Source organism: Brachyhypopomus gauderio, unplaced genomic scaffold (genome assembly GCF_052324685.1).
Source record: "Brachyhypopomus gauderio isolate BG-103 unplaced genomic scaffold, BGAUD_0.2 sc65, whole genome shotgun sequence".
Taxonomy (NCBI): Eukaryota; Metazoa; Chordata; class Actinopteri; order Gymnotiformes; family Hypopomidae; genus Brachyhypopomus; species Brachyhypopomus gauderio.
The window spans coordinates 267,945-294,370 of NW_027506886.1; the positions used below are offsets into that span (position 1 = coordinate 267,945).

Sequence of the window (26,426 nt, forward strand, 5' to 3'; positions counted from 1 at the left end):
GCCAATGGTGGCAGTAATATGGTGTAATAGAGTGAGCCTGGCTAGACAGGACCTGCGTGGCGGAGATGGATTACAAATCAGGGGTGAGTTTCCCAAAACGTTCGTAGCGCTAAGTACTTCGTAACCTCTTATGAAACGTACGAGGTTAAGAAGTACCTAGCGCTACGAACGATTCGGGAAACCCACCCCAGAGTTGGATGAATGCAACGAGACAGAAGGTGTTCCTACCACAAGAATGAAGACTTCGTGTAAAATATAAGGGGTCCTGGACCTTGGTTGGGCTGGTGGGAATGCTCGCAGCAACCAGCGGTAATATTCCCTTATTTTTAAATCAAAAACTTGACAGGTATGGACGTTGGACAATGCAACACAATGGTATAAAAATATTTTTAGAGCACCCACATCCTAAAGTAAACTAACAAATCTGACAATTCTTTTTTAACGATTGTACTTAGCACATGACATCAAAGACATTAAAATGTCTGTGTAAACTGTAATAATAATAATAATTGCTTCAACTTTTTCGACATATCTCGCATGTTTTCTCTGCATAACCCAACGTCAAAGGGCCTATTTACACACATTTAATTCATTTCATAATTTCATACACCATTTTACAGTGACATTAAAATTCTGGGTTTTCCACGTAGCTTGCCACCCAGGAACTGCCTTGGAAAGGCCGAGAACGACGAACTTTAAGCTTTAAGCTGCAGCCTTTAAGGGTAAAACAATAAAATAAACTGATTAAACAGTGTACCGGTTCACTTATCAATATCATCATCATAATTCTGCTCAGTTTGATAGGAGAGGTGAGCGGTCACACTCATCCCGCCTCCATCACGCTGCTCCGCGGTCACGGGACACGCGGTAATAACGGACCCGTTAAGTGGACGGAGTCACGTCGTCCCGGTCCAGCTGCTGTTAACGTTAACGTAAAGTTTTGGGTAGTACCGGGGTGTGGCGGATGTGGAGTGTGGCCGGTAGATGAGTCCACGTAACGCGTGTCTCGGTGCCGGTGTCTAACCGGTCTCACGGCTCCTTACTGCAACTGAGTTAGCTGACCAGCTAATCTGTACGGTAATACATGACAACGCAGTAAATTAGCTGTGTTATTTACTTTAATTTTTAACTGACCTGTACTTTAATTTAGGCCTGTAATCTAAACCTTGGTCATGTAAATCTTGGTGCTTTTGGTGAGCGACTGCAGGAGTTTAGCTAGTCTCCGTCTCCGTCTTCAGGGCGATGGCCATGCCGAGGCTGCTCGTCGGACTTTCACTCAACATGATGGCTTTAGCTTTTCAAGGTGTGTAGAAAACATAACACATCACTGCACAGGTCAAATGTGTTTGTGGGGGGCAATGCACAGCTAAAGGTATGTGGACAGCAGACACATTACTAGACACATTCAGACACCCCAGGTTGTAAAAACCCATTTCAGGGAGGTGTCGCCGGAACTAATTTTATTTTTTTTAAACCATAGCAAAAAGCATCTCACACACACCACCAAAGGATATGGGTAATAACAAATCTTTACTTTTAACACAACAACACATAACTTTTTAATATTTGGGCTATGACGAAGGCTTCACTGGCCTAGGTTCTTTTGCAAACCTTCATTGTACTTAGTCACTTAGTCGATTTTATGATGGTGCTCGTCAGGACCGGAGTGGGCCACTTTTTCAGCCCGGGAGATTCATGTCCAAATCCGACCCAAAATTATTTTTCCCTCCCAATCGGCCCAAACTAGAGATTGACATGAGCCGGCCCATCGGGAATCCTCCCGAATCTCCAGATTAGCCACTCCGGCTCTGGTGCTCGTGCTAGTGTTGTGTCGTTCGCGAACGAATCATTTGAGTGAATGAACTGAATCGAATCACTTCCTCAGCTGATTCATTCATTTTTCGGTTCAGTTATCGAGCTCAGTAGCGACCGTGCAGGCCGGCAGGGGAACTGCAGTGTGGTCTGTGAATCACCGAATCGCCCGCAAATCTGGAGGGAACTGCGCATGCTCAGTGATTCGTTCAGTGATTCGTTCACTGTACTGAGGGCTCTCGTTCATTCTCTGATTCGTTCATGAACTGAGAGCTCTCGTTCATTCTCTGATTCGTTCATGAACTGAGGGCTCTCGGTCACTCTCTGATTCGTTAATGAACTGAGGGCTCTCGTTCACTCTCTGATTCGTTCATGAACTGAGGGCTCTCGTTCACTCTGATTCGTTCATGAACTGAGGGCTCTTGTTCACTCTCTGATTCGTTCACTGAACGTACTGTCACTCAGAGAACTATTGATAAGGACGTGATTCACGTTTGCACTGCCACTCACTCACATTTTCTTTTAGATTGCACATTAAAGTTCATATTTTCTTCGGAATGTACAGTTTTTATCTTAATGTTGCTCTTAATTTAATATTTATTTTGCACTCAGTTGTAGGTTAGGTCATACTTATTTTTTGTATTATGTTACAGTGATCCTGCGCCAGTTCGTGCTTCAGCTTTTGTGAATTCACTCTTTCACGGGATTTTACAAGATATTAATGGGAAAAATAATTAACTTTTTCGCCGGTTGTCTGCGGAATTTGATCGGAGGAAAATAAATATATTTTATGATTTTTTTACATGACACAATCCCAAAATGTATAAAAATATATTGTAAGTATTAATTCTAACAATTAACCAGGAATGTTATAAATAATAAAATAGTACGAATTACAGTAAATAGTGCATATTTACTCTCGGAAATGAGAAACAGCATCACTTGCCTGAGACGCTACCAGGGATGGACTGGTAATCTGGCATACCGGGCATTTGCCCGGTGGGCCGACAGTCCTCATGGGCCGATGGATTTTTTTCTTCCCTTTTTTTTTTAAGAGACCGGCCCACAATTTAGAGGCCCATTGGCCCATCTTCAATATAGACAGTGGACTGAACCAATCAGGATACAGGACGAAAGCGGCCCCACCCTTTCTCTGCATGGTCCGCTGTAACTCCCGCTACGTTCAGTGTTGAGCGCGTTGTTAAAGGTGAGACAGCATGGAGCAACAGTAGCGGCAGAAAGGGGGTGCGGAGAAGTTATGCGCGAAGAAATTGAAGAGTCTCAATGTAGATGCTACAAAATGTGTAAAAATCACAGACATGTTCGCTGCTGTAGCGTCCGCGTCCTCTGTAGGTGAAGACAGCAGCAGCAGACAGGGAGAGCAGCAGCCAGAGATGCAGGCTTGTGAAAGAGAAACCGAGGGACAGACTGAGAGGGAAAGTGTAGTACGTAAGCAGGTAGTAACATTAGGATAACACAGGGACTTTATTACATGAGAATGATGAGCAATGGCCATTGATTAGTATCAGTATTAATTAATTAATTAATTAATTAATTAGCATACTTCCCAAAATCTAGCAGCCACGCGCCCTTATTCTGATAAAATAGCAAATGGTCAAGACTGAGAAGTGTTGGATGAGCAGCAAGTGTCCATTTTAGGCTATCATAGCATTTAGGGGTGCACGATATGGACTAGAATTACGATGTGCGATAACATTGTTGGATATCCCGATATCGATGTGAACCACGATAAATTAAGATTAAAATACAGAGATGTAGTGTCTCTCTGAACAGCAGCACGTTAATTCGTTTTTTTTTACTGTGTAATGAATCCAGAATAATTCCAAATATTTTGCAGGTTTATTCAACAATAGATTCAATCTAGGTTTATACTTTCACGAGTGACCGTAGCGCGACTCCGCACACCTCGCACCACCTCCGCGAACGACGGAAGCGTTTAATCTTGCCGTGTCACATTCTTTGCAGTGTTGTCCGAAACGATATGTAGGCCTAGTAGTATAGAAAAAACACACCTCAAATACAGGGGAATGAACATTTACTTGACCAATTTTAATGTTGCTTTGTGTATCAGGTTTGAAAAGTGCTGGAATTTAGGCTAAAGTACTTGAAATTGTAACTACTTCGTTTCACAACAAATATCTGTCTGACTGAACAGTTCTCTTGTAATTACATTAACAAATACGAGCCTCTTGTAATTCCAGGACGAAACATGAAAGAACGTGAAGACGTTAAGATTGGGCGTTTTGAAAATAAACAACCATTAAATAATGTGATAAAAAAAGCGAATTATTTCGAATCATTTAGAGTATATGTATAAATATTTAACTCAATTAAGTTTAACGAGCTGGAAATTATTGAAATGGACCTTGAAAGTGACGTACAAGTGCTTTAATTCCACCTTGTATAGGTGTATGAACCCGGCAAACATGACTGTTCTCATTGCGCTGAGACGCGGCGTGCGCGAACTTACAAAATTCGAGAGGTGCACGACCTCGTGAATCGACAGCGCGCGAGACCATCGCGCACGGGCGAAGCCACCGTGATTACGTTATTTTCGCCTTGCGGACCCTCGCGCTGCGTCAAGTGTAAACCAGGCTTAAACCAAATCGCGTGTCTGATGAGCGTGTTCACCTCACTCTGCCTCTTGCCTACTTACGTCACGTGATCATAGTCTGCAGCGCGAATAGCTCCCTCTATTGCTGGACGAGGATAATGCAATTTGAGTTTGCTGTTATTCAAGGAGTTATCGTGGCTCTTTCGATGTGTTTATCGTGAAACTTCACATCGCGATAACGATAAAAATACAATTCATCGTGCAGCCCTAATAGCATTTTAGATATTTAGGTTAAAGGTGTGTTGAAAGGCTGTTATAGTAGTTTGTATTTATAGCCTCTGCTGTGGTTCAATGTGTTTTAAAAACTCAAACAAGTGAAATTACAGATTTTAAAACTTATAAATGATAAATAAAAGTTTTGCAATTTAAGCATGACTGCAATAAGTGTAAAAAAAATATAAAAGATTGCAAAATAATTGCAAAAGATATGCCCACACTGAATAAGAGTAAAACGGTGTCAAATGCTTTTAAGACATTAGAAGAATTAGAATTGAGCTGTTATATCAGAGATATTCAGAAAATACATATTAGAGATGATTTCAATAAAATCATAAAAGTGATTGTGATATAATAATTAGGGATGCACCGAAAATTCGGCCACCGAAAATTTTCGGCCGAAATGGCTTAAATGTGCATTTTCGGTTTTCGGCCGAAATACTTTCATCACCGAAACAACACGGCCGAAACGATGTGCTGTGATGACGCAAGCAAAAATCGCCACCTGCACGCGCTTATTTGGATAAAGCTAGCAAAAAAGTTTTCCAGTGATGGCGCCGAGGCAAAAGACATTACACCAAAAATTATGGAATTCGTTGCCTTAGACGATCAGCCGTTCTCTGTCGTAGAGGATGTGGGATATCGTAGGCTAATAGAGCACATTGAGCCCCGTTATGTTTTGCCGAGCAGACGACATTTCTCAGAAGCATGTTTACCTGAGCTGTTTAATGTTGTTGCAACTCATGTCACGTTTTTTATGAGAGAATTTATTTTTATCTTTCAGGCCAGTCAGTTATAATTAAATTTAACTCATATAAAATACATATATTTATCCTCTCAGATAAAAACGGTCTGCAAGCGAGTTAAATTTAATTAGTGGTCGGCCGTTGTCAGCGTTATCGCCGTTAACGGCCCACCACTATTTTTATTTTATAATATGCATTACTGTAATGTCAGTGCTAAATAAATATTTTCAAATCAAAGTTTGTAGTTGATTTATACTTTGAATAGCAATGACTTGATTTTAGTGAGGTTAGCCATAAATCCAATGTTACTAATAATTGGCATAATGTAGGCTATTTCGGTTTTCGGCTTTCGGCCTTGGTTTCCTCATTTTCGGTTTTCGGTTTCGGCTAAGAATTTTCATTTCGGTGCATCCCTAATAATAATGCTAAGATTGAATCCAATGACTTTAACCAGTATTTTTTTTTATTATTATTTTTCTACGTCGTACCCCACATACATAAATAACAAGTCGGTTGTGCTCCGCTAATTATGAGGGGCCGGTCTAAACCAAAAATGCCAGGGCCGATTTTTTGTTCCAGTCCAGCCCTGGACGCTACTCGCCTACATGAGATTGTATACAACACGACTGGTTGCTCGCTGGATAAGCACACATGCACAGAACAGTGTGGGAATGGTTATTAAGTGAATGGGAAAGGTTTGTGTAAAGGTGTGGGGAGGGTTTATAAAGCCTTAATATAGTTTCTATTTTCGGTTATTGCGGGTAGTTCTGGAATCTCCAGAATGCGATAAAGGAGGGATTACTGTATTTGTAATGTAACTTATATTTCCTATAATAAATCCAACATTTAGTTGCAATTTTTTTATTTATAAATTTTCTACAACACTCTCGTCTCCTGTTCCATGAGGCCATGAACTAAACGGAAACATGAACCATTTAGCCGTGTATCAGTTAAGGCTGGATACTTTCGCGAGTGACCATAGCGCGTGACTCCGCACACGTCGCGCGAGCGGCGGAGGCGTTTATACTTGACATGTCACATTCTTTGCAGTGTTCTCCGAAACGATATGTGGTAGTTTAAACACCTATCAAAAACAGGTGAAGGAACATTTACCTGATGAATTTTAATGTTGCATTGTGTTCCAGGTTTGAAAGTGCTGGAATGTATGCTAAAGTACTTGAAAATGCTTGAACTTGTAATTACTTCATTTCACAACAAATAGCTGTCTGACTGAACAGTTCTCTTGTATTACGTTAACAAATACGAGCCTCTTGTAATTCCAGGACGAAACATGAGAGAACGTGAAGACGTTAAGTTTGGGCGTTTAAATAATGTGATAAAAAAGCGAATTATTTTGAATCATTTCGGGTATATGTATAAATGTTTAACTTAATTAAGTTTAACGTGCTGGGAAATATAGAAATGGACCTTGAAAGTGACTTACAAGCAGGGCTGGCGCCGGGGGGGTGCGAAAGGGGGCATCACCCCCTCAGGTGAAGTGTCCTGCCCCCTTAATAATAAGACCAAATTATTCAGGGTTCAGGGTTTATTTACATCTGATCTATATTTATGATTCAATGAGTTACTAGTTCGCTGTGGGGCTAACCACTGGCAATCGATCGATTTCCCCCCCGGTCAACAACTTACGTTCGCCACCCCAAAATTTTCTGATGCCCCCCCACTGTATATGTCCTGGCGCCGGCCCTGCGTACAAGTGCTTCCACCTTGTTTAGGTGTATGAACCCGGCAAACATGACTTTGTTCATTGCGGCGCGCGCAAAGTTTACAAACTTCGAGAGGTGCAGGACTTTGCGAAGTGACAGCACGCGAGGCCCTCGCGCACGGGCGGAGCCACGATTACGTCATTAGGTGGGTCGGAGTCCTGCCAAGCACCGAACGATTCGGTGAACGAATCTTTTGAACAAATCTTTTTAGTGAACTGATGATTCAGTTAATCTAAAAGAACTGTTTTGCCCATCGCTAACTCGTGCTACAAGCCTATTTGCTCACTGACAGTGTTAGAAGTGTTTAAATGTCATGCTAGAAGTGTGACACTGATCATACATGCCATCAGTTACAACCATTCTGTGCCATTTCATACATACTGTATTTGTCACATAGTGGAATGCGTTGAGAACAAAATAACAAAAAATGATCAATGTAAATCAAAATTATTATCTCATGGAGGTCTGGATTTGGAATCATACTCGAAATCAAAGTGGAATATCAAATGACATGCTGATGCAACTTCAAAACTTAAAATGAGGCTCAAGAATCTCCTCCCATGCCTGGATTAAATCATGAGTCAACTCTTGTACAGTCTGCGGTGCAACGTGGCGTTGGTAGATGGAACGTTGATGTGCTCGATTGGATTCAGGTCTGGGGAACAAGCAGGCCTGGCCTTCATCATGCAGGAATTGTTGACACACTTCAGCCACATGAGGTCTAGCATTTTCATGCATTAGAAGGAACCCAGGGCCCCTGCACCAGCATATGGTCTCACAATGGGTCTGAGGATCTCATGCCGGACCTAATAGCAGTCAGGGTAACTCTGGCTAGCACATGGAGGTCTGTGCGGCCTTCCAAAGAAATGCCTCCCCATACCATTACTGACCCACTGCCAAACCGGTCATGCTAGAGCACAGGTGTCAAACTGAAGGCCTGCGGGCCAAATGTAGCCCGCCGCGTCATTTTATGTGGCCCACGAGAGCTTAAAAAGCCAAATTGTCAAAAAAAAAAAAGGTAAAAGTGAGCAAAAACTACATTTCCCACAATTATGTTACCCGCGAAGTGACGGCATCTCGACACTGCAGCATTTCCATATCAAGGCGATTTTCCCAATAAGTGTAATTGGGAAATCCAAGAAGAGAAGCATCGATGCAGATAGAAGGGTGTTTTAAGAAAGATGGGGAAGCGATGTTTGCGCTTCAAGGAGAAAAACGGGTATGAAGTGGTAGCTGTTGTCAAAGAGTACAATATACATCGGTATTTTGTGACCAAACACGGAGCTAAGTATGCCAAAATTAGCCATCAAGAAAAACGACGAACTGTCAAAGAATTAAAAAACAAACTGCGATCGCAACAGAATGTGTTCACAACCACAAACGAAACGGCAGTAAAAGCTGCTTTGTTGTGGCTGAAGAAATCGCCGTGCTTCAGTCTTTTTCAGAGGGAGCATTTTTGAAGCACAATCGCTATTTTCAGTTATTTGATATTTCAAGTTTTGAACAAAGTAAATGTGATATATTTGATAATTTTTTCTTTATTCACTTGGATAGTTTGATCGTTGATTGATGGAGTAATGTGGGTTTCATAACCTTTATATTTACGCAAATATATCTGTAATATTTGTAACTTGAATAAGTAATAAATTCAGAGGTATTTAACATTAAGGAGTAGGTACATTTATAAGTTACATATGGCCCTCCGTGGGTAACGATTATGCTGATGTGGCCCGCAGTGAAAATGAGTTTGACACCCCTGTGCTAGAGGATGTTGCAGGCAGCAGAACATTCTCCACGGCGTCTCCAGACCCTGTCACGTCTTTCACATGTGCTCAGTGTGAACCAGCTCTCATCCGTGCACAGGGCACCAATGGCGAATCTGCCAATCTTGGTGTTCTCTATCAAATGCTAATCCCCCTTCACGGTGTTGGGCTGTAAGCACAAGCCCCACTTGTGGTCCTCATACCACCTGGACAGTTTGAGCAGAAACATGGATATTAGTGGCCTGCAGGTCTGCTGCTGGGTTGTTGCCCTCCTACGGCCTCCTCCATGTCTCCTGGTGTACTGGCCTGTCTCCTGGTATCTGCTCCATGCTCTGGACACTGTGCTGACAGACACGGCAAACCTTCTTGCCACAGCATGCATTGATGTGTCTGTAGCCGGGTTTCCATCCAAACCTTTCGAAAAAAGTAATGCGCAATTTCCAAGTTTCGGCAGAAAAAAATGCGAATTAAGCCTTGTTTCCATTCATTACAGTTATGCGAATAAACTTTAGATCACGTGAGAGGACGCCAAACAATAGTGGTTTTACGTCCATCTGGCAGTTACGCATTTTTGCACTTTGAGGTTTTGAAACATTTTTTTCTTTTTCTTTTCTATACATGGAGAAGTTAAATTCAATTTTTGCTTTCTCCAGAACTGTTTTTGTATGCATTTGCCATCTTTACATCGCGATCATGTACAGAACCACATGACTTGAGGCATGATACGTCATCGTTTATGCGAAAAACCCTTTTCCATCCAGTTTTTCCGAATTTTGGCGATGCAATAGTCTAACTTTTCCACCTCCTCCTAGCGTAAAAATCTTTTTGCGATATTTGGGGCTTTTTTCGAATTTTGGTCTTTTTCCATCCAGCTTTTTTCATGCGCATTTTCAAAATGCGCAAAAACTCGGTGGATGGAAAACCCTCTATTCTGGATGAGCTGCACTACCTGAGCAACTTCTGTGGGTTGTAGACACCGCCTCGTGCTACCTCTATGGTGAGAGAACTGACAAAATGCAAGTGACCAAAACATCATCCACAAAGGATGAGAATAGAGAAAAGGTCTGTGGTCACCACCTGCAGAACCACTCCTTTATAGGTGGTGTCTTGCTAATTGCCTCTCATTTTTACCTGTTGTCTGTTCCATTTGCACAACAGCAGGTGAAATTGATTCACAGTTAGTACTGCTTCCTAACTGAACAGGTTGGTTTCACAAAGTATAGTTGGCTTAGTTACATTGTGTTGTGTAAGTGTTCCCTTTATTTTTTTGAGCAGTGTATATATATATATATATATATATATATATATATATATATATATATATATATATATATATATATATATTACACCCTCCCTTTGCCTCGGCCACGCTTTACACGCCGGAAAGTCTATGTCGCTGCGTGCATGTGTGTATGCGCATGTGCTCTTGGCCGCGCGTTCTACAATCCAGGAGATTTTGTCTAACTTGCAAGCATCAGTGAGCCGATATATGTATCCCGCAACTTCTGGGAGAATTGAGATGTCTGCACATTTTTAGAACTGAAAACCACGTAGAATCTGGCGTATTTCGTGCATGTGTATGTGGTCTCTTATGTCAAAAGTCATTAATTAATCTACTAATCTACTATGACAAATAAACCAGAAAACAAAAGCTGGTCTGCCACACATGCTGCTGCCTTGTGTCTTTTGCCTTCTACTAACCATGACTTCTGTCACGTAGGGCTACGCCCCCCTCTCCTAGCTGTCACTCCGGGTTCCCTTGTGTCTGTGTTCCTTGCCCGTTCATCCCGCCCTGCTCGTTTGTCTCTATGATTTCCTATTGTCTGCCACGCCCCTGTCGTCATTGTTATCACCTGTTCCTTGTTTAGGTTCTGTGTATTTATAGTCCCTGAGTCTCCTATGTCGTTGTCGGTTATTCGTGGTATGTTCCATATTGTATTGCTGTTTGCCTGTTATTCATGTGCTCTGTTTTTCCCTGCCTTGTTCATATTTCCCTGTTTTCGTCATGCCTGTGTATCTTTGTTATTTGGACTGCCCTCCCATTATGACCCCTGATTGCTTTTCTGACGACGATTACGGAATGCCCTGTAATAAATCTCGCTCTTCTCAGCGTTTGTGTCCGTCCCCTCGCTCCGCAGCGCATGCTGCGTTACAACTTCCCCAGACTAATTACCTGTTCTCCTTGATTCGTTTAGTTTCTACTATGGATTACTGCTACAGCGAAGATTACTGCAGTAAGTCAACAACGTTCATCAGGTCCAATCTGTCTTTAGCATGAACCAGCACGAGTCACCTTCAAATAAAATGATTAATATGTTTGAGCATGTATTTCTTTCTTTAACAAATAATTTGTTAAAGAATTTGTTCTTGACAATAAGGGATTTTATGAATTTTTATGTGTTGTGTCTTAGACAAAGGTCTCTTCCTTTTGATCTTGTGCTTGTTTGACTAGATCCTTATGAATGGAGCAAGACATTTTTTTCATGCACACCAGATTATACCAAGCACCACTCTCCCATTGACTTCAATGCCAGGGTGATAAAGAATGAGAGTATTCCACCTCTGAGTTTCACAGGTTTCGATGTGGTGCAGAGCTCCTGGGTAATAGCTAATATCCGGGATACAGGTACCCTCTACATTAGCTCTCCACTGGTCTCTGTGGTAATCAGAACATACATATAGAATATAAGAAGAATATGTATACAGTAGAACCCCGGAATTCGACTGCCTCAGTACTCAACATATTTGGAGTTCAATGCAACAATTCGAGAAAATTTTGTCTCGGAGCTCGAACAAAACTTTGGAATCTGACCCGACTCATGTGACTTTTGTAAACAAAATACAGTTCGTGCTTCAGTCACATGCTGTTAGTTGGCGTTGTTGTTCAATAGGGTTGAAACCATTTTGAGGCTGTGCTTCAAGCTTTTGCTGTATTTTTGTTGTTTTTTGTACTGATTTAGACAAAAAACATTGGTCCCAAGAAAGACATAGCAGAAAAGCATAAGAGGAAAACGGTTAGAACAACAATACATGTTATGAAAAAGTTATGAAAGTATGAAAAACACATTCGTGTGACGGACTTAGCATTGGAATTCATTGGATATGTTAGATTATTTTGTTAAAACATTAGCGTTATACAGTATTACTTACCTAAGAGTGTAATTGTTGATAATTTTTGTAGGGAAATAGGGAAATTTATGGTAAAAAAAAAAATTTTATGGTCGAGAACCAATGAATTGGTTTTCAGTTATTTCTTATGGGGAAATTCGATTCAGAACTCGACCGCATCAGTTGTCGACGCGAGTTCCGGAATGGATTACCATCGACTTCCGGGGGTTCTATTATATTGATATCCAAGTTAGATGGCCCGAGGAAGTAAATGTTTATGTGGGAATGTATGTGTTTAGTTGTTGTTGAGGTTCAGGAAGGTATGAAAGTGTCAGGCGGTTGGTTAAAAAATGAGTATCGGATTGTGGAGCTGAGGTTCCACTGGGGTTCCAGAAACAGCAACGGATCAGAGCACACACTCAACAAACGCAGGTTCCCTATGGAGGTACCCACACACACACTATCACTGAAATGGTGTCGGAGTGGCTTGTGTTCATTCACGTTCATGCATGTCTCTTCTGTTGTCCAGCCTGTCTGGAAAATAATCCATACCTGTCTGTCTGTTAGATGCAGATTGTGGGTGTGGCTCCTGGATTTGACAACGTGTTCACAGCTTCATGGGAGCAGGCAGGCTTGGCCAGTCTGGGAGTTTTCATTGATGTAATATCACCCAGTCTTCACTGATGTAATATCACCCAGTGTTCTGGCAGTACTATCACACAAAGTCTAAATCAAAGTCAGATTTATTTATATAGCGCTTTTTACAACACATGTTGTCACAAAGCAGCTTTACAATTGTATGGGTCCAGATCCCTAATGAGCAAGCCAAAGGCGACAGTGGCAAGGAAAAACTCCCTATGATAGTGGGGATTAGGAACCTCGGGAGGACCAAGACTCAAAAGGGAACCCATCCTCCATTGGGCGGCCCGTTAGCACAAGTTAACACGAGGGGCTGGTACCCAGGGTGAAGTTTAACTTTGAGGTTCACTGTGGTTCTGAGGTTCTCTAATGAAGAGGACAGAGGGAGAAAGAGGGAGGGTTTGTTTGTGTGTGTGTGTGTGTGTGTGTGTGTGTGTGTGTGTGTGTGTGTGTGTGTGTGCGTGTGTGCGTGTTTGTGTGTGTGTGTGTGTGTGTGTGTGTGGTATCTAAAAACATGCTCTGCTCTCAGATTGGTGAAGAGAATGTGCCTTTTAAAGCCATATCCGATGTTGTACATAGCCTGAGTTTTCCAGGTATGTAAACACACACACAGTTAGTGTCTCTGGAATTGCATTTGAACATATAAACTCATCTTTAGTTGCGGCTGTACTGCCATGTTGTGTTTTTGCAGGTTCCTCTGTAAACGTGACCCCTCCAGCACTGATGGAGCTGATGCCCACTGGCACAGACGGCTTCTTCCGCTACAGTGGAAGCCAGACTAGGCCGCCCTGCCTCCAGACGGTGCAGTGGATTGTGTTTCAGAAACCCGTCTTCATCTCCAGACAGCAGGTACGTAAATAAATAAACAATGACGCAGATGACCCCAAACAGGCTGTCACATCCAGCCCCTCCCTCCTCCCTGGCCCTGCCCAACTTCCCCGTTCCCAGGATTTCTCCTTCTGTCTGTCACACCCCTGTCTTTAGTGCCCGCACCTGAGTCTCGTTAACCTCCCCTGTCTCAGTGTATTTAATCCCCGTGGTGTTTTACTCCCGTGTCGGTCTTTGTTTGTTGTATCTGCCATGCTCCCCTCCAAGCTCAGTAACCTGTGTCTTCCCTTCATTTCCTCATGTTCCGGTATGGTTAGTTCTGTCTTTGTCTTCCCTGTTGTGATTCTCTGGTCTCTTTGCCTATTCAGCTAGTTGTTTCTTGTTAGTTTGATCTTCCATTGTATTGTGTTTCTTGTCGTTAGTGGGTGTTTGTTGTTAGTTCGCTCGTTGTCTGTTAGTTCATGGTTTGGTGTTACTTGTTACTAGTCACCCCCTAGTATTCGTGCCTTATTTGTGTATCCCCTCTCGTCATGTTTGCCTGGCCTGTTGAGTTATGTTCTCGTGTATAGTCTGGTTTTTAAGTTGTATTGCTTACCCGTTTGGTAGTATCTTCCCCTCTGTGTTTAGCATAGTCCCTTTCTGTCTGTTGTGGTGTGGTTTAGTGTTCTGTTACCTTACATACAATAAATATTCAAAATCCTGCAATTGCGTCACTCCCGCTGTTCAGAAACGTTACACAGGCCTGTGTGTTTCTGCCTTACTGGCCTGTGTGAGCCAGTACTTTCTGCACCACTGTGTGTAGTCCTGCTGGTGTAGCAGGCTGGGAATCTTATGTCAGTTACACTCATTAGAATATTTGGACCAACAGCACATCTTATCAGTGAATTCAGACAATTTTTTAGTAGTATTCTATAAGATTTCTTCATTAAAAATGTAATACAAATGTACATAAAAATGTAAAATGTCTAAAATAACATGTTAGCGTATCACTCAGTTTTGCTCACTTATGTTATGTGGGACCCATGCAGTTTTGAGTGGTTTTTATGATGTTATCCTTTGTTTTGCACGTGTTGTATTTCACTGTGCGTTCATAGTCCATAATCTTGGTGATTTGATCTGTCCTCAGTGCACTTTCCCCATTTTGGAATATGATTGTTCATTTAATTTACAGGTGTCAAACTCGCGGCCCGTGGGCCAAATGCCGCCAGGTCATTTTATATGGCCCATGAGAGCTTAAAAAGCCTAATTGTCCAAAAAAATAATAAAAATTATAAAAAAACGTGCAGTGACCAAAAACTACATTTCCCACAATTGTTACCAGAGAAGTGACAGCATCTCGACACTGCCGTGTTTCCACATTGATGCGATTTTCTTATATACTGTATATACATACAGATAAAAACGGTCTGCAAGCGAGTTAAATTTAATTAGTGGTGGGCCGCTATCGCCGTTATCGGCCCAACCCTAATATATATATATATATATATATAAATAGCAACAAGCAAACTTTTTTTTTACATCTATGTAAAGATATAATGTAATATTTGTAACTTGAATAAGTAATGATTCAGTGTTATTTAACATTAAGGAGTAGGTACATTTATCAGTTACATATGGCTCTCCGTGGGTAACGATTATGCTGATGTGGCCCGTCGTGAAAATGAATTTGACACCCCTGATTTAATTAGATTAAAAAGACCTTTGGCTAAGATAAAATGATCTCTTTCACTTCAGTTGTATCATTCATGGCCATGCTTTTGAGACATTCTGTAACAGAGGGATTATTTCACATTCAAACACATGATTTTTAGTTATGAGCTCAAATCGTACCAGTTTTCATTACCCTGTTCAATAATTGTAGGACCACGGGGAATACGCATGCATAAATGACATGCAGATTTTACGTGTAAATGTAAACATGTATTTACTATGTATTGCATAGACCACGTTGTCCATCTTTTTTTGTTTTCATTCATTGTATTTGTTAGTTTATTCTTAGAGGGGAGGGGTCCCTTATATTTGTCTGTCTTTCTCTCTGTTACAGTACTTGGGGTTCGCTACTAGTGTGTATTACTCTAATAAAGACGACCCAAGACCGAAGCTGTTAGTGAACAACTATCGTCCTGTTCAGTCCAGCGCCATGAGAAAGGTCTTCGCCGCTCCTGATAGCATTGCACTCATATCCCAAGGAGCCTCTCCGGCCGGAGTCTTCAACACCCTCCTCATCTTCCTCCTGTCCTGTATGCTGTGATTTGAGTACAAGAACGTCTCCCTTGCACTGGCCTGATGGCTTTGTTGTTGTTTTGCTTTACAAAGAGTTCAGTTCATGTTTAATAATTCACTTCATCCTGTGATTACGGGATTACATGGCAGAAAATCCTGAGTGGTCTATAACAGTGTTTCATTCTTATTTGTTTTGGTTAAATTGTGAATTTTTGTTGAATGTAGCATGTCACAGTGCAGCAATGGCATAGAAATGTGGATGAAGTTGAAGTTTCAAAGTTTATTGACAAAGTTTGGACTATCATTAAATATTCAGAACAGACTTCACATAGGATATAATTTCAACCATACAGTTTTGCCAGAATAAAAAGTAAACAAGAGTTTATGAAAAGCAAGACTGACCACAAAGCAAAGTAGAATATATGTTTTATATGTTTCCATCTATTTTTGCTGGTTCTAGGACATGCTGTTGGAGCAGCATGCAGATACGTACCCTGCTGGGATCACTTCTCTCAGTACAGAGAAGTTTCTCTCATCATCTCCAATGCTTTGGTTGTCTCCTGAGAGACAGGCAGTGTGTTTGTCAGGCTTCTTTTCCTCTCAGATAAAATGAGGTTTCTCTGCTAGGTTCTTAGGTCCTCAGTCCAGGGGTGAAAAATACCATGGAAGAAACGCCTCAGTGATGTTCATATACCGGGACCTTCACCCCCGCAACCACAGTGCAACAGTACAATGTGAACACCGTCTCTGCAACTCATTCGGTTCCTCAGTCTTCAGGCCTTGTTTACAAACTGCTGAGCCTTTTAGGTACAGAAACCATGAGGTTAATTTTGTGAACCCTGGCCGTGTGTCATGGTGCTGGTTTACCCGCACGAGTCTTACCGCGAAGAGGCCTCTTACCTTGTTGTGCGGGGGGTAGCGTTGGGGGCAGGGGCCCCAGTGACACCCCCAGGGGGTCTGCTCCCCTCGGTAAGAAGTGCAGATTGGCCTCTGTTGGCCCCAGGGGCTCTGACATGGAGCGGGGGCCCATAGTGGGTGGAGGGCACGTTTTGGCAGTGATAGTGGTCATCGTGCGGCTGAGTGTGCGTCTCCTGGATGTCCCCAGTGGGGGGATGGAGAGAGGTTTGTGCTTCTTGACGTCGGCGAGCAGAGCCGGGTGGGGTTTGGGGAGGGCCACGGCCGGGGCGGCGGCCGCCTGAGCGCGGAGCGAGTGGACGAGACGCGTCTCCAGCGCGAGCAGCGCCTGCTCCGTGTGAGTCTGCGCCTCCTGCCGGAGAAGCCGCATCTCCTCCCGCACCTCGGTCCTCAGGGACTCCACGCCGTGCAGCACCTCCTGCAGGAGTGCCACACACACCTCTTCTCTGCTCTCGCCCTCTTTCTCCACCACCACCACCTCCTCCTCCACAGTCCCTCCCTCCGCCTCCGGGCCCGTGACTACTTCCTCCCCCGGCGCGGCGGCCTCCGGGTCGGGTACGGATCCAGCCTGCTCCCCCTTGCTTCGGTCCAGCTGCCTGGTGACCCGCTGCACCAGCTGCAGCATCCCTGAGCGGCGAGACTCCAGGCCGGACTGAACACGGATCTGACTTCTCACCAGAGAGAAGACCGACTGCACCCTGGGAGGCTTGCCCTTCTCTCCCGTCTCCGCAGTGTCCGCCGGGGCCGCCGTCCTCTCCTCCTGGCCTCCTCCGGCTGGTTTGGGGGTTAACGGAGCAGTGGCCTCCTCGCTCCCCTGTTGATGGGCCTCCTCCTCTCCGGTTCTTCGTTCCGCCTCCTGCGGCCGCTCCCCTTCTCCGATCTCCGTGCTCATGCTGACTCAAAGCTGACTTCTTTTCTCCTTTTAAATGATCCCTAAATGCGTCTCTGTTGGTCTGACTTGATCTTCATGCCTCTGTTTACCTCTGTTTACCTCCGCTTAACTCTGTTGAACCCTGTTTACCTCTGTTTAGCCCTGTTTTTCTCTGTTTACCTGCTCTTCCTCTCTTCACGTTTGCCTGGCTGCCGTTCTTCTTTAAACTGTGCTTTTTGTCTGAGTGTCAGGACGACCAGCAGGGACTGAGATACTAACAGACTCTGTCCCTCTAGAGCTGCACCTACCCAATCAGCCCCTTACTGCATCACTTACACACTCTGCATGAGGGAGTCACTCCCATGTGCTCTTGAACATCTATTCCCCAAATACGCACTACACACACACACACACACACACACACACACACACACACACACATGCGTGTTTAAATTCCAGATACAGTAGTACATATTGTTTCTGTGGGTGTCGACTCAAGGGAATCCAACGATAAGTCACGCCTGCCTGAAGACAACTACATATGCTAGTGCAGACCAACGTGCTGTTCTCGCCGGCCCACGAAAGCAGGCATGAAATCTTGCTTAACCTCCGATAATGACGTCCCAAGACACACGCTGCCGTGCTGCTGAATGTGCCACTGAGGTGGAGAGCGTACAGTATGCACTCACGATCCACTTCATTAGAATCCCCACTCCATTACGTACGCCTCTGAGACCACAGCCCTTATGTTACCACACAGACCGATGGACGGAGGGATGCATGCACACACACATATACAGGCAAGCAAATGCATAGTGCTATTGTATGTACTGCAAATGGTCCCAGTTGGAGCACTGGGCACTACAGAACAGAACGCCCTGGCTGGAGAGGCGTTCCTAATAAACTAATAAACAGTCTTAATTTGTGGTGACTGGTATTACTAATAAACCAGTGGCTGAGTGTGTCCTGATGCTGAAAATGCTGCATGTTTAGCCCTGACTGGTGTGATTGGGAGGAGTCTGGTCAACTTCACAATGACTTTGCTAGACACGAAGATTTAAACCAGGACTTCTTTCAAATAACTCATGTTATTACTTACATTAAATATACCTCCCAGTATAAGACAAAGCCAGCAAACTTGATGCTTTGCTCATAACAATGTTAATGATTATCTATTATTAGATAGATAGATAGATAGATAGATAGATGGTATCAATATATATATATATATATATATATATATATATATGTGTGTGTGTGTGTGTGTGTGTGTGTGTGTGTGTGTGTGTGTGTATGTATACACACAGTTTTGTCTGTATAGTGCGCCACGCTGACCAATGAGATGCAAGAACCGCTGCACCTCCTCTCCACCGTAGACAGCTGCACACCAGTAAAAAAAACTGGAAAAATATGATTACACTGAAAAATAGATAAAAGACTAAATGCTGAATTGGGGAACTTTAAGTGATCATATCGAGGAGCTATTTCTGTACTGTAGACTAGGCCTGCAAGTCTTATAAATCTACAATAACACATTGATTATGGGTCGTGTTCTTGCGGATTATTGCAATCTCGGGTTAATTGTGGAACCAATTAGACGATTCGCACATCATGTAAATAACAACATGAATCTGTGAAATTAAAAAACGACATTTTAAATCATCTACATCTGCCCTGTCGTCTCCGCGCGCCAGGGGCGGGGAATTGCCCGGTATTTAAATTCCGGCCCGGACCAAAGTTCTGTCTCAGAAAGACGCCCCAGGACCTCAACATGGTAACGTAACTTTATTCCCTTCGCTTTTGAATTCGTCCGTTTTTATTCGCTATTTTTTCTGTTAACTATGCCTATTATTTCAAAATACGATGCATATCACGCACATCTCTGAAGTACTCTGAAAAACTCAAATATATTGTCACATTCCCCCCTAGACTTCTTACACAGACAAAGGTGAAAAGGTTTGTGTCTAAATAATTTTGTTTTCGGATTTTGTCTAATTTCAAATTACAATTTATTATTGCATTTTATTATTATTATTATTACAAATTATTCTTTTTACCACCAATCTCAGTTTATAAACATTGGAATAACCTATAATGATTCCTACATTCGTTGCAATGAGATTTAACTTCATATGTTTATTTATTTATTATTGCATTGAATACTTATTTTATTTCCTTGTTTAATTTTCTCCTATAAGCATGAACAAGGAAAATTCATTTGTTTTGACCACATCACTTTCTGGGTTGGGAACGCCAAACAGGTGAGCTTGTCTTGGCAACCATATCTTTATTCTGTGTGTGTATTTTTTAGAAATCTATTTAATTCACGCCATGGTCTAAACTTCTGGGGCTTGGAGGAGTTTCTGTAGAGAAGGATGCCATTGGCTGTCATGAGGGGTGGAGAAAACAACTATTTAATAGCTACAAAGCTGCAGCATCTCACTAATTCGATCCACATTGAGGTTTTTTTTCTCAATTGGCCGCATGGGGGTGCTATCACTATAATTATTGCTGCTTGTGTCTGCTCCCACGCTGCGCTGTTGGGGTTTGTGTTGAAGAAGCCTGTTTTACTTTATCTCATGAGTGCACCTTTGCTTTTCTTGTGACTGGATCCCGTGTGTTGTGCTGCAGGCGGCATCTTTTTACTGCACTAAGATGGGTTTCGAGCCGCTGGCTTACCGTGGGCTGGAGACGGGCAGCCGTGATGTGGTCTCCCATGTGGTCAAGCAGGGAAAGGCGAGCACTGCGAGTCCTTCTGACATCCACCCGATGATTATCACAGCATATGATTTCAGAATTGCGATTTTTAAAGTTAATTCAGTGTTTAAATATATTATCCTTAATCCTAATGCCCAACCCTTCTGTTCTTTTCTGGTGTAGATTATTTTTGTATTTTCCTCAGCTTTGAACCCTGGCAATAAAGGTAAGAGTGGATGTTTACCAGTTGGGAATTACTGAGACTCACATTTACATGATGATAGTGGCTCATTAATTGATCTGATCAGAGATGGGGGATCACCTGGTGAAACACGGAGACGGTGTCCGAGACGTTGCGTTCACTGTGGAGGACTGTGACTACCTGGTGCAGGTGAAAACAAACCTCACCTTTCAGTTCCAGTAATTCAGTTCTCGGTTTGGTTCTTGACATCTTGCTCAGTAGATATAGAATAGATATGATGTTGCAAATTGTACAAAAAAATTGCTGTTTTGTATGTGTGCGTGTGTGTGTGTGTGTGTGTGTGCGTGTGTGGTGTGTGTGTGTGTGTGTGTGTGTGTGCGTGTGTGTGTGGTGTGTGTGTGTGTGTTTGTGTGTGTGTGTGTGTGTTTGTGTGTGTGTGTGCGCGTGTGTGTGTGCGTGTGTGTGCGCGTGTGTGTGTACGTGTGTGTGTGCGTGTGTTTATGTGTGTGTGTGTGTGCGTGTGTGTGTTTGTGTGTGGTGTGTGTGTGTGTTTGTGTGTGTGTGTGTGTGTGCGTGTTTGCGTGTGTGTGTTTGTGTGTGCGTGTGTGTGTTTGTGTGTGTGCGTGTGTGTGTGTGTGCGTGTGTGTGTTTGTGTGTGTGTGTGTGTGTTTATCTGTGTGTGTGTGTGTGTGCATGTGTTTGTGTGTGTGTGTGTGTGTGTGTGTGCGTGTGTGTGTGCGCGTGTGTGTGTGCGCGCGTGTGTGTTTATGTGTGTGTGTGTGTGTGTGTGTGTGCGCGTGTGTGCGCGCGTGTGTGTGTGTGTTTATGTGTGTGTGTGTGTGTGTGTGTGTGCGCGTGTGTGTGTGTGTGCGCGTGTGTGCGCGCGTGTGTGTGTGTGTTTATGTGTGTGTGTGTGTGTGTGTGTGTGTGTGTGCGCGTGTGTGTTTATGTGTGTTTATGTGTGTGTGTGTGACTGAACAGAAAGCCAGAGAGCGAGGTGCCACTGTCATTGAAGATCCTCATGTTGTGGAGGACAAGTCCGGAAGGGTGAAGTTGGCAGTAGTGCAGACAGTAAGCTACACATCTTCACTGAGGACCATAAAGAGAAAAAGTGTTTAGAACTTCCAGCAGACACACAAATGTCCTTAATAAAATGTCTATTAATGTTTAACAGTTACTAAGCTAGGTGAGAATGTCCCACATAAATGTATCATAATCCCAGAAGGTCCATTAAGAGTAAAATGTATTTTTCTATTTGCATTTGTAGTCATAATTGGCTTCTTGTGTCCTTATCTTCAGTATGGGGACACTACACACACCCTGGTGGAGAGGGAGGGCTACAGCGGACTCTTTCTCCCAGAATTCCATGCACCACTCTCCCATGATCCACTTTTGGATAAGCTGTGAGTGAGAGAGGCTGATCACGGCATCAATTGGGATTTCTGGAAACTTATAAATGTCTTAATTAACATGATTAAAATGTGTCATTTAGCAATCACCGGGTTTGTGTCACCGAGCAACTCTGCTTCATTATGGTATCTGTACATAGTCATTCTCTTCTAAAATTATTGTTCTTTCCACAGACCAATTAGCAAACTAAATTTCATCGACCATGTGGTGGGTAACCAGCCAGATGACGAGATGGTGTCTGTGGTGGAGTGGTGAGAAACCATCTTAACACTTCTTTCACCTTCATTTCTCAGGGACCATTACAGCCATATTTCAGACCAGCAAAAAGACAGCAGACTATGGACCACAAGAGCAAGAGCTCTGAGTGTCAAAACCCAGCAAGGCGTACAGGGCATCGGCGGAGGGCAGGTCTCATAGGGGCAACTCCCCATCCACTCCCGACCAATCAGAATACACATGGCACTCCTCCCCTGAGTGGAGCCATATCCATGGTGAAGAATGAGAGAGAGAGAGAATTGGAGATAGATGAGAGAACTGGAGAGAGAGAGAGAGAAAGAGAGAGAGAGAGAGAGATATTAATTATGGTTTAAGAGGGGATGGAAGTACCTGATTGTTTTATATTGTAGTGTGAGGAGTAATAAAGGAGGAGATGAAATGAGGGAGAGGGAGGTGAAGTGAGGGAGGTGGAGATGAAGTGAGGGAGAGGGAGGTGGAGATGAAGTGAGGGAGAGGGAGATGGAGGTGAAGTGAGGGAGGTGGAGGTGGAGGTGAAGTGAGGGAGAGGGAGGTGGAGACGAAGTGAGGGAGAGGGAGATGGAGGTGAAGTGAGGGAGGTGGAGGTGAAGTGAGGGAGGTGGAGGTGAAGTGAGGGAGAGGGAGGTGGAGGTGAAATGAGGGAGAGGGAGGTGGAGACGAAGTGAGGGAGAGGGAGATGGAGGTGAAGTGAGGGAGGTGGAGGTGAAGTGAGGGAGGTGGAGGTGAAGTGAGGGAGAGGGAGGTGGAGGTGAAATGAGGGAGAGGGAGGTGGAGACGAAGTGAGGGAGATGGAGGTGAAGTGAGGGAGGTGGAGGTGAAGTGAGGGAGAGGGAGATGGAGGTGAAGTGAGGGAGAGGGAGGTGGAGGTGAAATGAGGGAGAGGGAGATGGAGGTGAAGTGAGGGAGAGGGAGGTGGAGGTGAAGTGAGGGAGGTGGAGGTGGAGGTGAAGTGAGGGAGAGGGAGATGGAGGTGAAGTGAGGGAGGTGGAGGTGGAGGTGAAGTGAGGGAGAGGGAGGTGGAGGTGAAGTGAGGGAGAGGGAGATGGAGGTGAAGTGAGGGAGGTGGAGGTGGAGGTGAAGTGAAGGAGAGGGAGGTGGAGGTGAAGTGAGGGAGAGGGAGATGGAGGTGAAGTGAGGGAGGTGGAGGTGGAGGTGAAGTGAGGGAGAGGGAGGTGGAGGTGAAGTGAGGGAGGTGGAGGTGGAGGTGAAGTGAGGGAGAGGGAGGTGGAGGTGAAGTGAGGGAGGTGGAGGTGAAGTGAGGGAGAGGGAGGTGGAGGTGAAGTGAGGGAGGTGGAGGTGGAGGTGAAGTGAGGGAGGTGGAGGTGAAGTGAGGGAGAGGGAGGTGGAGGTGAAGTGAGGGAGAGGGAGGTGGAGGTGAAGTGAGGGAGAGGGAGGTGGAGGTGGAGGTGAAGTGAGGGAGAGGGAGGTGGAGGTGAAGTGAGGGAGAGGGAGGTGGAGGTGAAGTGAGGGAGAGGGAGGTGGAGGTGAAGTGAGGGAGGTGGAGGTGGAGGTGAAGTGAGGGAGAGGGAGGTGAAGTGAGGGAGGTGGAGGTGAAGTGAGGGAGAGGGAGGTGGAGGTGAAGTGAGGGAGAGGGAGGTGGAGGTGAAGTGAGGGAGAGGGAGGTGGAGGTGAAGTGAGGGAGAGGGAGGTGGAGGTGAAGTGAGGGAGGTGGAGGTGGAGGTGAAGTGAGGGAGGTGGAGGTGGAGGTGAAGTGAGGGAGAGGGAGTTGGCCACATTTCATGGCGTGTTTTCTTCAGGATTATGTGTGTTAATGGAGCCATGACTCAGCATAAGATGAAAACTCTAAACTGCATCTGGAGGCAGTTAGTGGTGGGGCTGCAGCAATTGACTGAGACAGAGAGGAGGGGGGCAGTGGGGTGGGGTGGGGGGGCTTTGTCTTACTGGGATCTGCTGCAGAGTTGAATCTGCTAGTTAATTATACAGTTAATTATTATCATTCTTTCTTCTCTCAACCACTGCAGTCCATTTAAATTTTACATACAGTATTGTGTCAAGTATGGTTTCCATTTTTGCTTTTGTTCTGGGTGTGTGTGTCTGTGGGTGTGTGTGTATGTGCCTACATGCAGGTACCAGAAGAACCTGCTGTTCCACAGGTTCTGGTCAGTAGATGATAAACAGCTTCAAACTGAGTTCAGCGCTCTGCGCTCCATAGTGGTGGCCAACTACGAAGAGACAGTGAAAATGCCCATCAATGAGCCAGCCATGGGCAAACGCAAGTCCCAGATCCAGGCAGGAACACACACACACACACACACACACACACACACACACACACACACACACACACACACACACACACACACACACACACACACACACACACACACACACACACACACAAACATGCTACCCACCATACAGTGCTTACATACATTTTTGAGTGTGTGTGTGTGTGTGTGTGTGTGTGTGTATGTGTGTGTGTGTGTGTGAGTACAGGAGTATGTAGAATACTATGGTGGTCCAGGAGTCCAGCACATAGCCATGAATACCTCACACATCATTGACACTGTAAGTACACAGTATGCATCATCTGCCCTGAACCAGTTTGTATTCTGGTTCTGGGAGCATTTTTCATGCACCTGTCTCTGCCTGCAGATCCGTAATCTAAAGGAGCGTGGCATGGAGTTCATGAGCGTGCCCAGTACCTACTACCAGCAGCTCCAGGAGAAACTGAAGCTTTCCAAGGTGAAGATCACTGAGGATCTCAGCATCTTGGAGGTCAGTGCACACGTATACTCAAAATCACATACACCACTTTGGATAGTGGTGGCATAGGTTTCATTCCCCAAACATGGAAAGAATTCCACGCCAATGTCTTACACCAAAAATGTACCTTACAGAAAGACAATTTTCTGACATTAAATGACATTAATTGTGCGGTTGAGCTGGTCTTGAGCTGGTCTCTTTGATTTCTTTTAAAAATGAAACTAAACACCATTTTACTTTTTCTCTGTCTGCATCTACACGATTCCATGGTCGCAACATCATGCAGGAGTTGAACATTCTGGTGGATTATGATGATAATGGCTACCTCCTCCAGATCTTCACCAAACCTGTTCAAGACAGACCCACTGTGTTCCTGGAGGTTATACAGAGGCACAACCACCAGGTGAGAACCCCTCAGCATCTGCAAAGGCATCAAGGTTGTCATGGTTTCAAGTTAACACAAGGAGATTTTATGATGAACCTGTTTTAGAGTGCTCAGTGTAAGTTTGTTCAAACCCATATACATAGCCTACCCTTAAGTGTGACTTTGTGTTTAAAAACAAACAAATAACAACAACAAAACAAATATATTGTTGTTTTTGGTTACAGGGCTTTGGAGCAGGAAATTTCAAGGCTTTGTTTGAGGCAATTGAAGCAGATCAGAGTGCCAGAGGCAACCTCACTGTCCTGAGCCCGAATGGAACATCAGAGCAAATCTGAATCACGTATTAAATACTATGATACGTTTTAAAATAATACAATTCGAGGCCAATACGTTTTTTAAAAATAGGCTATTAGACACCTCACTCATCTATAATATTTTGTACTCATGTTGCTATTTCGTTTCCTCTGTCCTATGGCTGACAGTACTATATTTGGGTTGTAACGGAATACAAGTAGGCTATGTTTTCAAAATGTAATAATAAAAAAAAAGTAATTTAGTACTGGGGATAGTTTCAAAAGGCAGTAGTACAATCATAAGAACATTTTTGAATACCTCAGTATTAATAAAAATATACAATACAAATATTGTAAAGGTTGACTTGTTCGTGCGCGCGCACTTGGCACATGAGGGTGCATCTGTAGCTGCTGGTTTACGCGTACAGTGGTGCCTTGGGTTGTAAAAGTAGATGTTTTATTTTGTATAAATCAAGCAGTACAACAGAATTACTATGGAAAGCCGTTGTATTTTTCAAGGATAAAAATCCAATTTCATTTAATTAGTTATGCTACGGCCTAAAACAGCGGCAGCATTACTAGCTGAGGCTAGCTCATTTAAAATCAAACAAATAAAAATACATTTTAAAGTGGGTAAGGTGACGGTGCCTATGGAGGGGGAAAGCCATTTTAGGTCCTGACATATCAAAATGTATTGTTTTATAAAATGAAATGTTGTATTAAACGAAATGAAAATGAAATGTTGTATTAAACGTCACCATGTCATGAACTACACATCGTAGTTCACGGAGGACGTGTCGACAAAATTCAACAAAATGAAAAATATCTGCGTAATCCGCCATGACCAGGTGACATGACCTTGGCGTCGCCCGCTGAACTGCTATAACGATCCGACCAAAACAAGTAGTTTAACTTAACCATCTGGCAGTACTAATAAAATAAAAATTACATACAGTTCATAATCACTGATACTACTA

At 43.7% G+C, this 26,426-nt stretch overlaps 2 protein-coding genes across 5 annotated transcripts; both read left to right on the forward strand.

Moving 5' to 3' along the window:
• The first annotated feature begins 215 nt into the window (after positions 1-215).
• Positions 216-18,598, forward strand: LOC143490393 (carbonic anhydrase 12-like). Of its 4 annotated transcripts, XM_076989111.1 has the most exons (10): positions 823-1,077; positions 1,239-1,303; positions 10,055-10,099; positions 11,092-11,130; positions 11,349-11,522; positions 12,304-12,449; positions 12,572-12,664; positions 13,173-13,236; positions 13,335-13,492; positions 15,516-18,598. In XM_076989111.1, exons 4-10 carry the CDS (start codon positions 11,100-11,102, stop codon positions 15,720-15,722), a joined length of 873 nt encoding a protein of 290 aa, XP_076845226.1. In that variant the 5' UTR covers positions 823-1,077; positions 1,239-1,303; positions 10,055-10,099; positions 11,092-11,099; the 3' UTR covers positions 15,723-18,598. The 4 variants fall into 4 exon arrangements, with proteins under 4 accessions (XP_076845225.1, XP_076845226.1, XP_076845224.1 ...); XM_076989110.1 differs by lacking the exons at positions 823-1,077; positions 10,055-10,099 and adding an exon at positions 216-309; XM_076989109.1 differs by lacking the exon at positions 10,055-10,099 and having other exon boundaries at positions 823-1,072.
• A 546-nt stretch (positions 18,599-19,144) lies between these two features.
• On the forward strand, positions 19,145-26,116 carry hpdb (4-hydroxyphenylpyruvate dioxygenase b). Its single transcript, XM_076989083.1, has 14 exons — positions 19,145-19,254; positions 19,410-19,436; positions 19,679-19,741; positions 20,112-20,216; positions 20,361-20,403; positions 20,486-20,568; positions 21,361-21,450; positions 21,679-21,782; positions 21,963-22,040; positions 24,132-24,294; positions 24,502-24,573; positions 24,661-24,783; positions 25,058-25,174; positions 25,381-26,116. Exons 1-14 carry the CDS (start codon positions 19,252-19,254, stop codon positions 25,489-25,491), a joined length of 1,182 nt encoding a protein of 393 aa, XP_076845198.1. The 5' UTR covers positions 19,145-19,251; the 3' UTR covers positions 25,492-26,116.
• Positions 26,117-26,426: the final 310 nt, after the last annotated feature.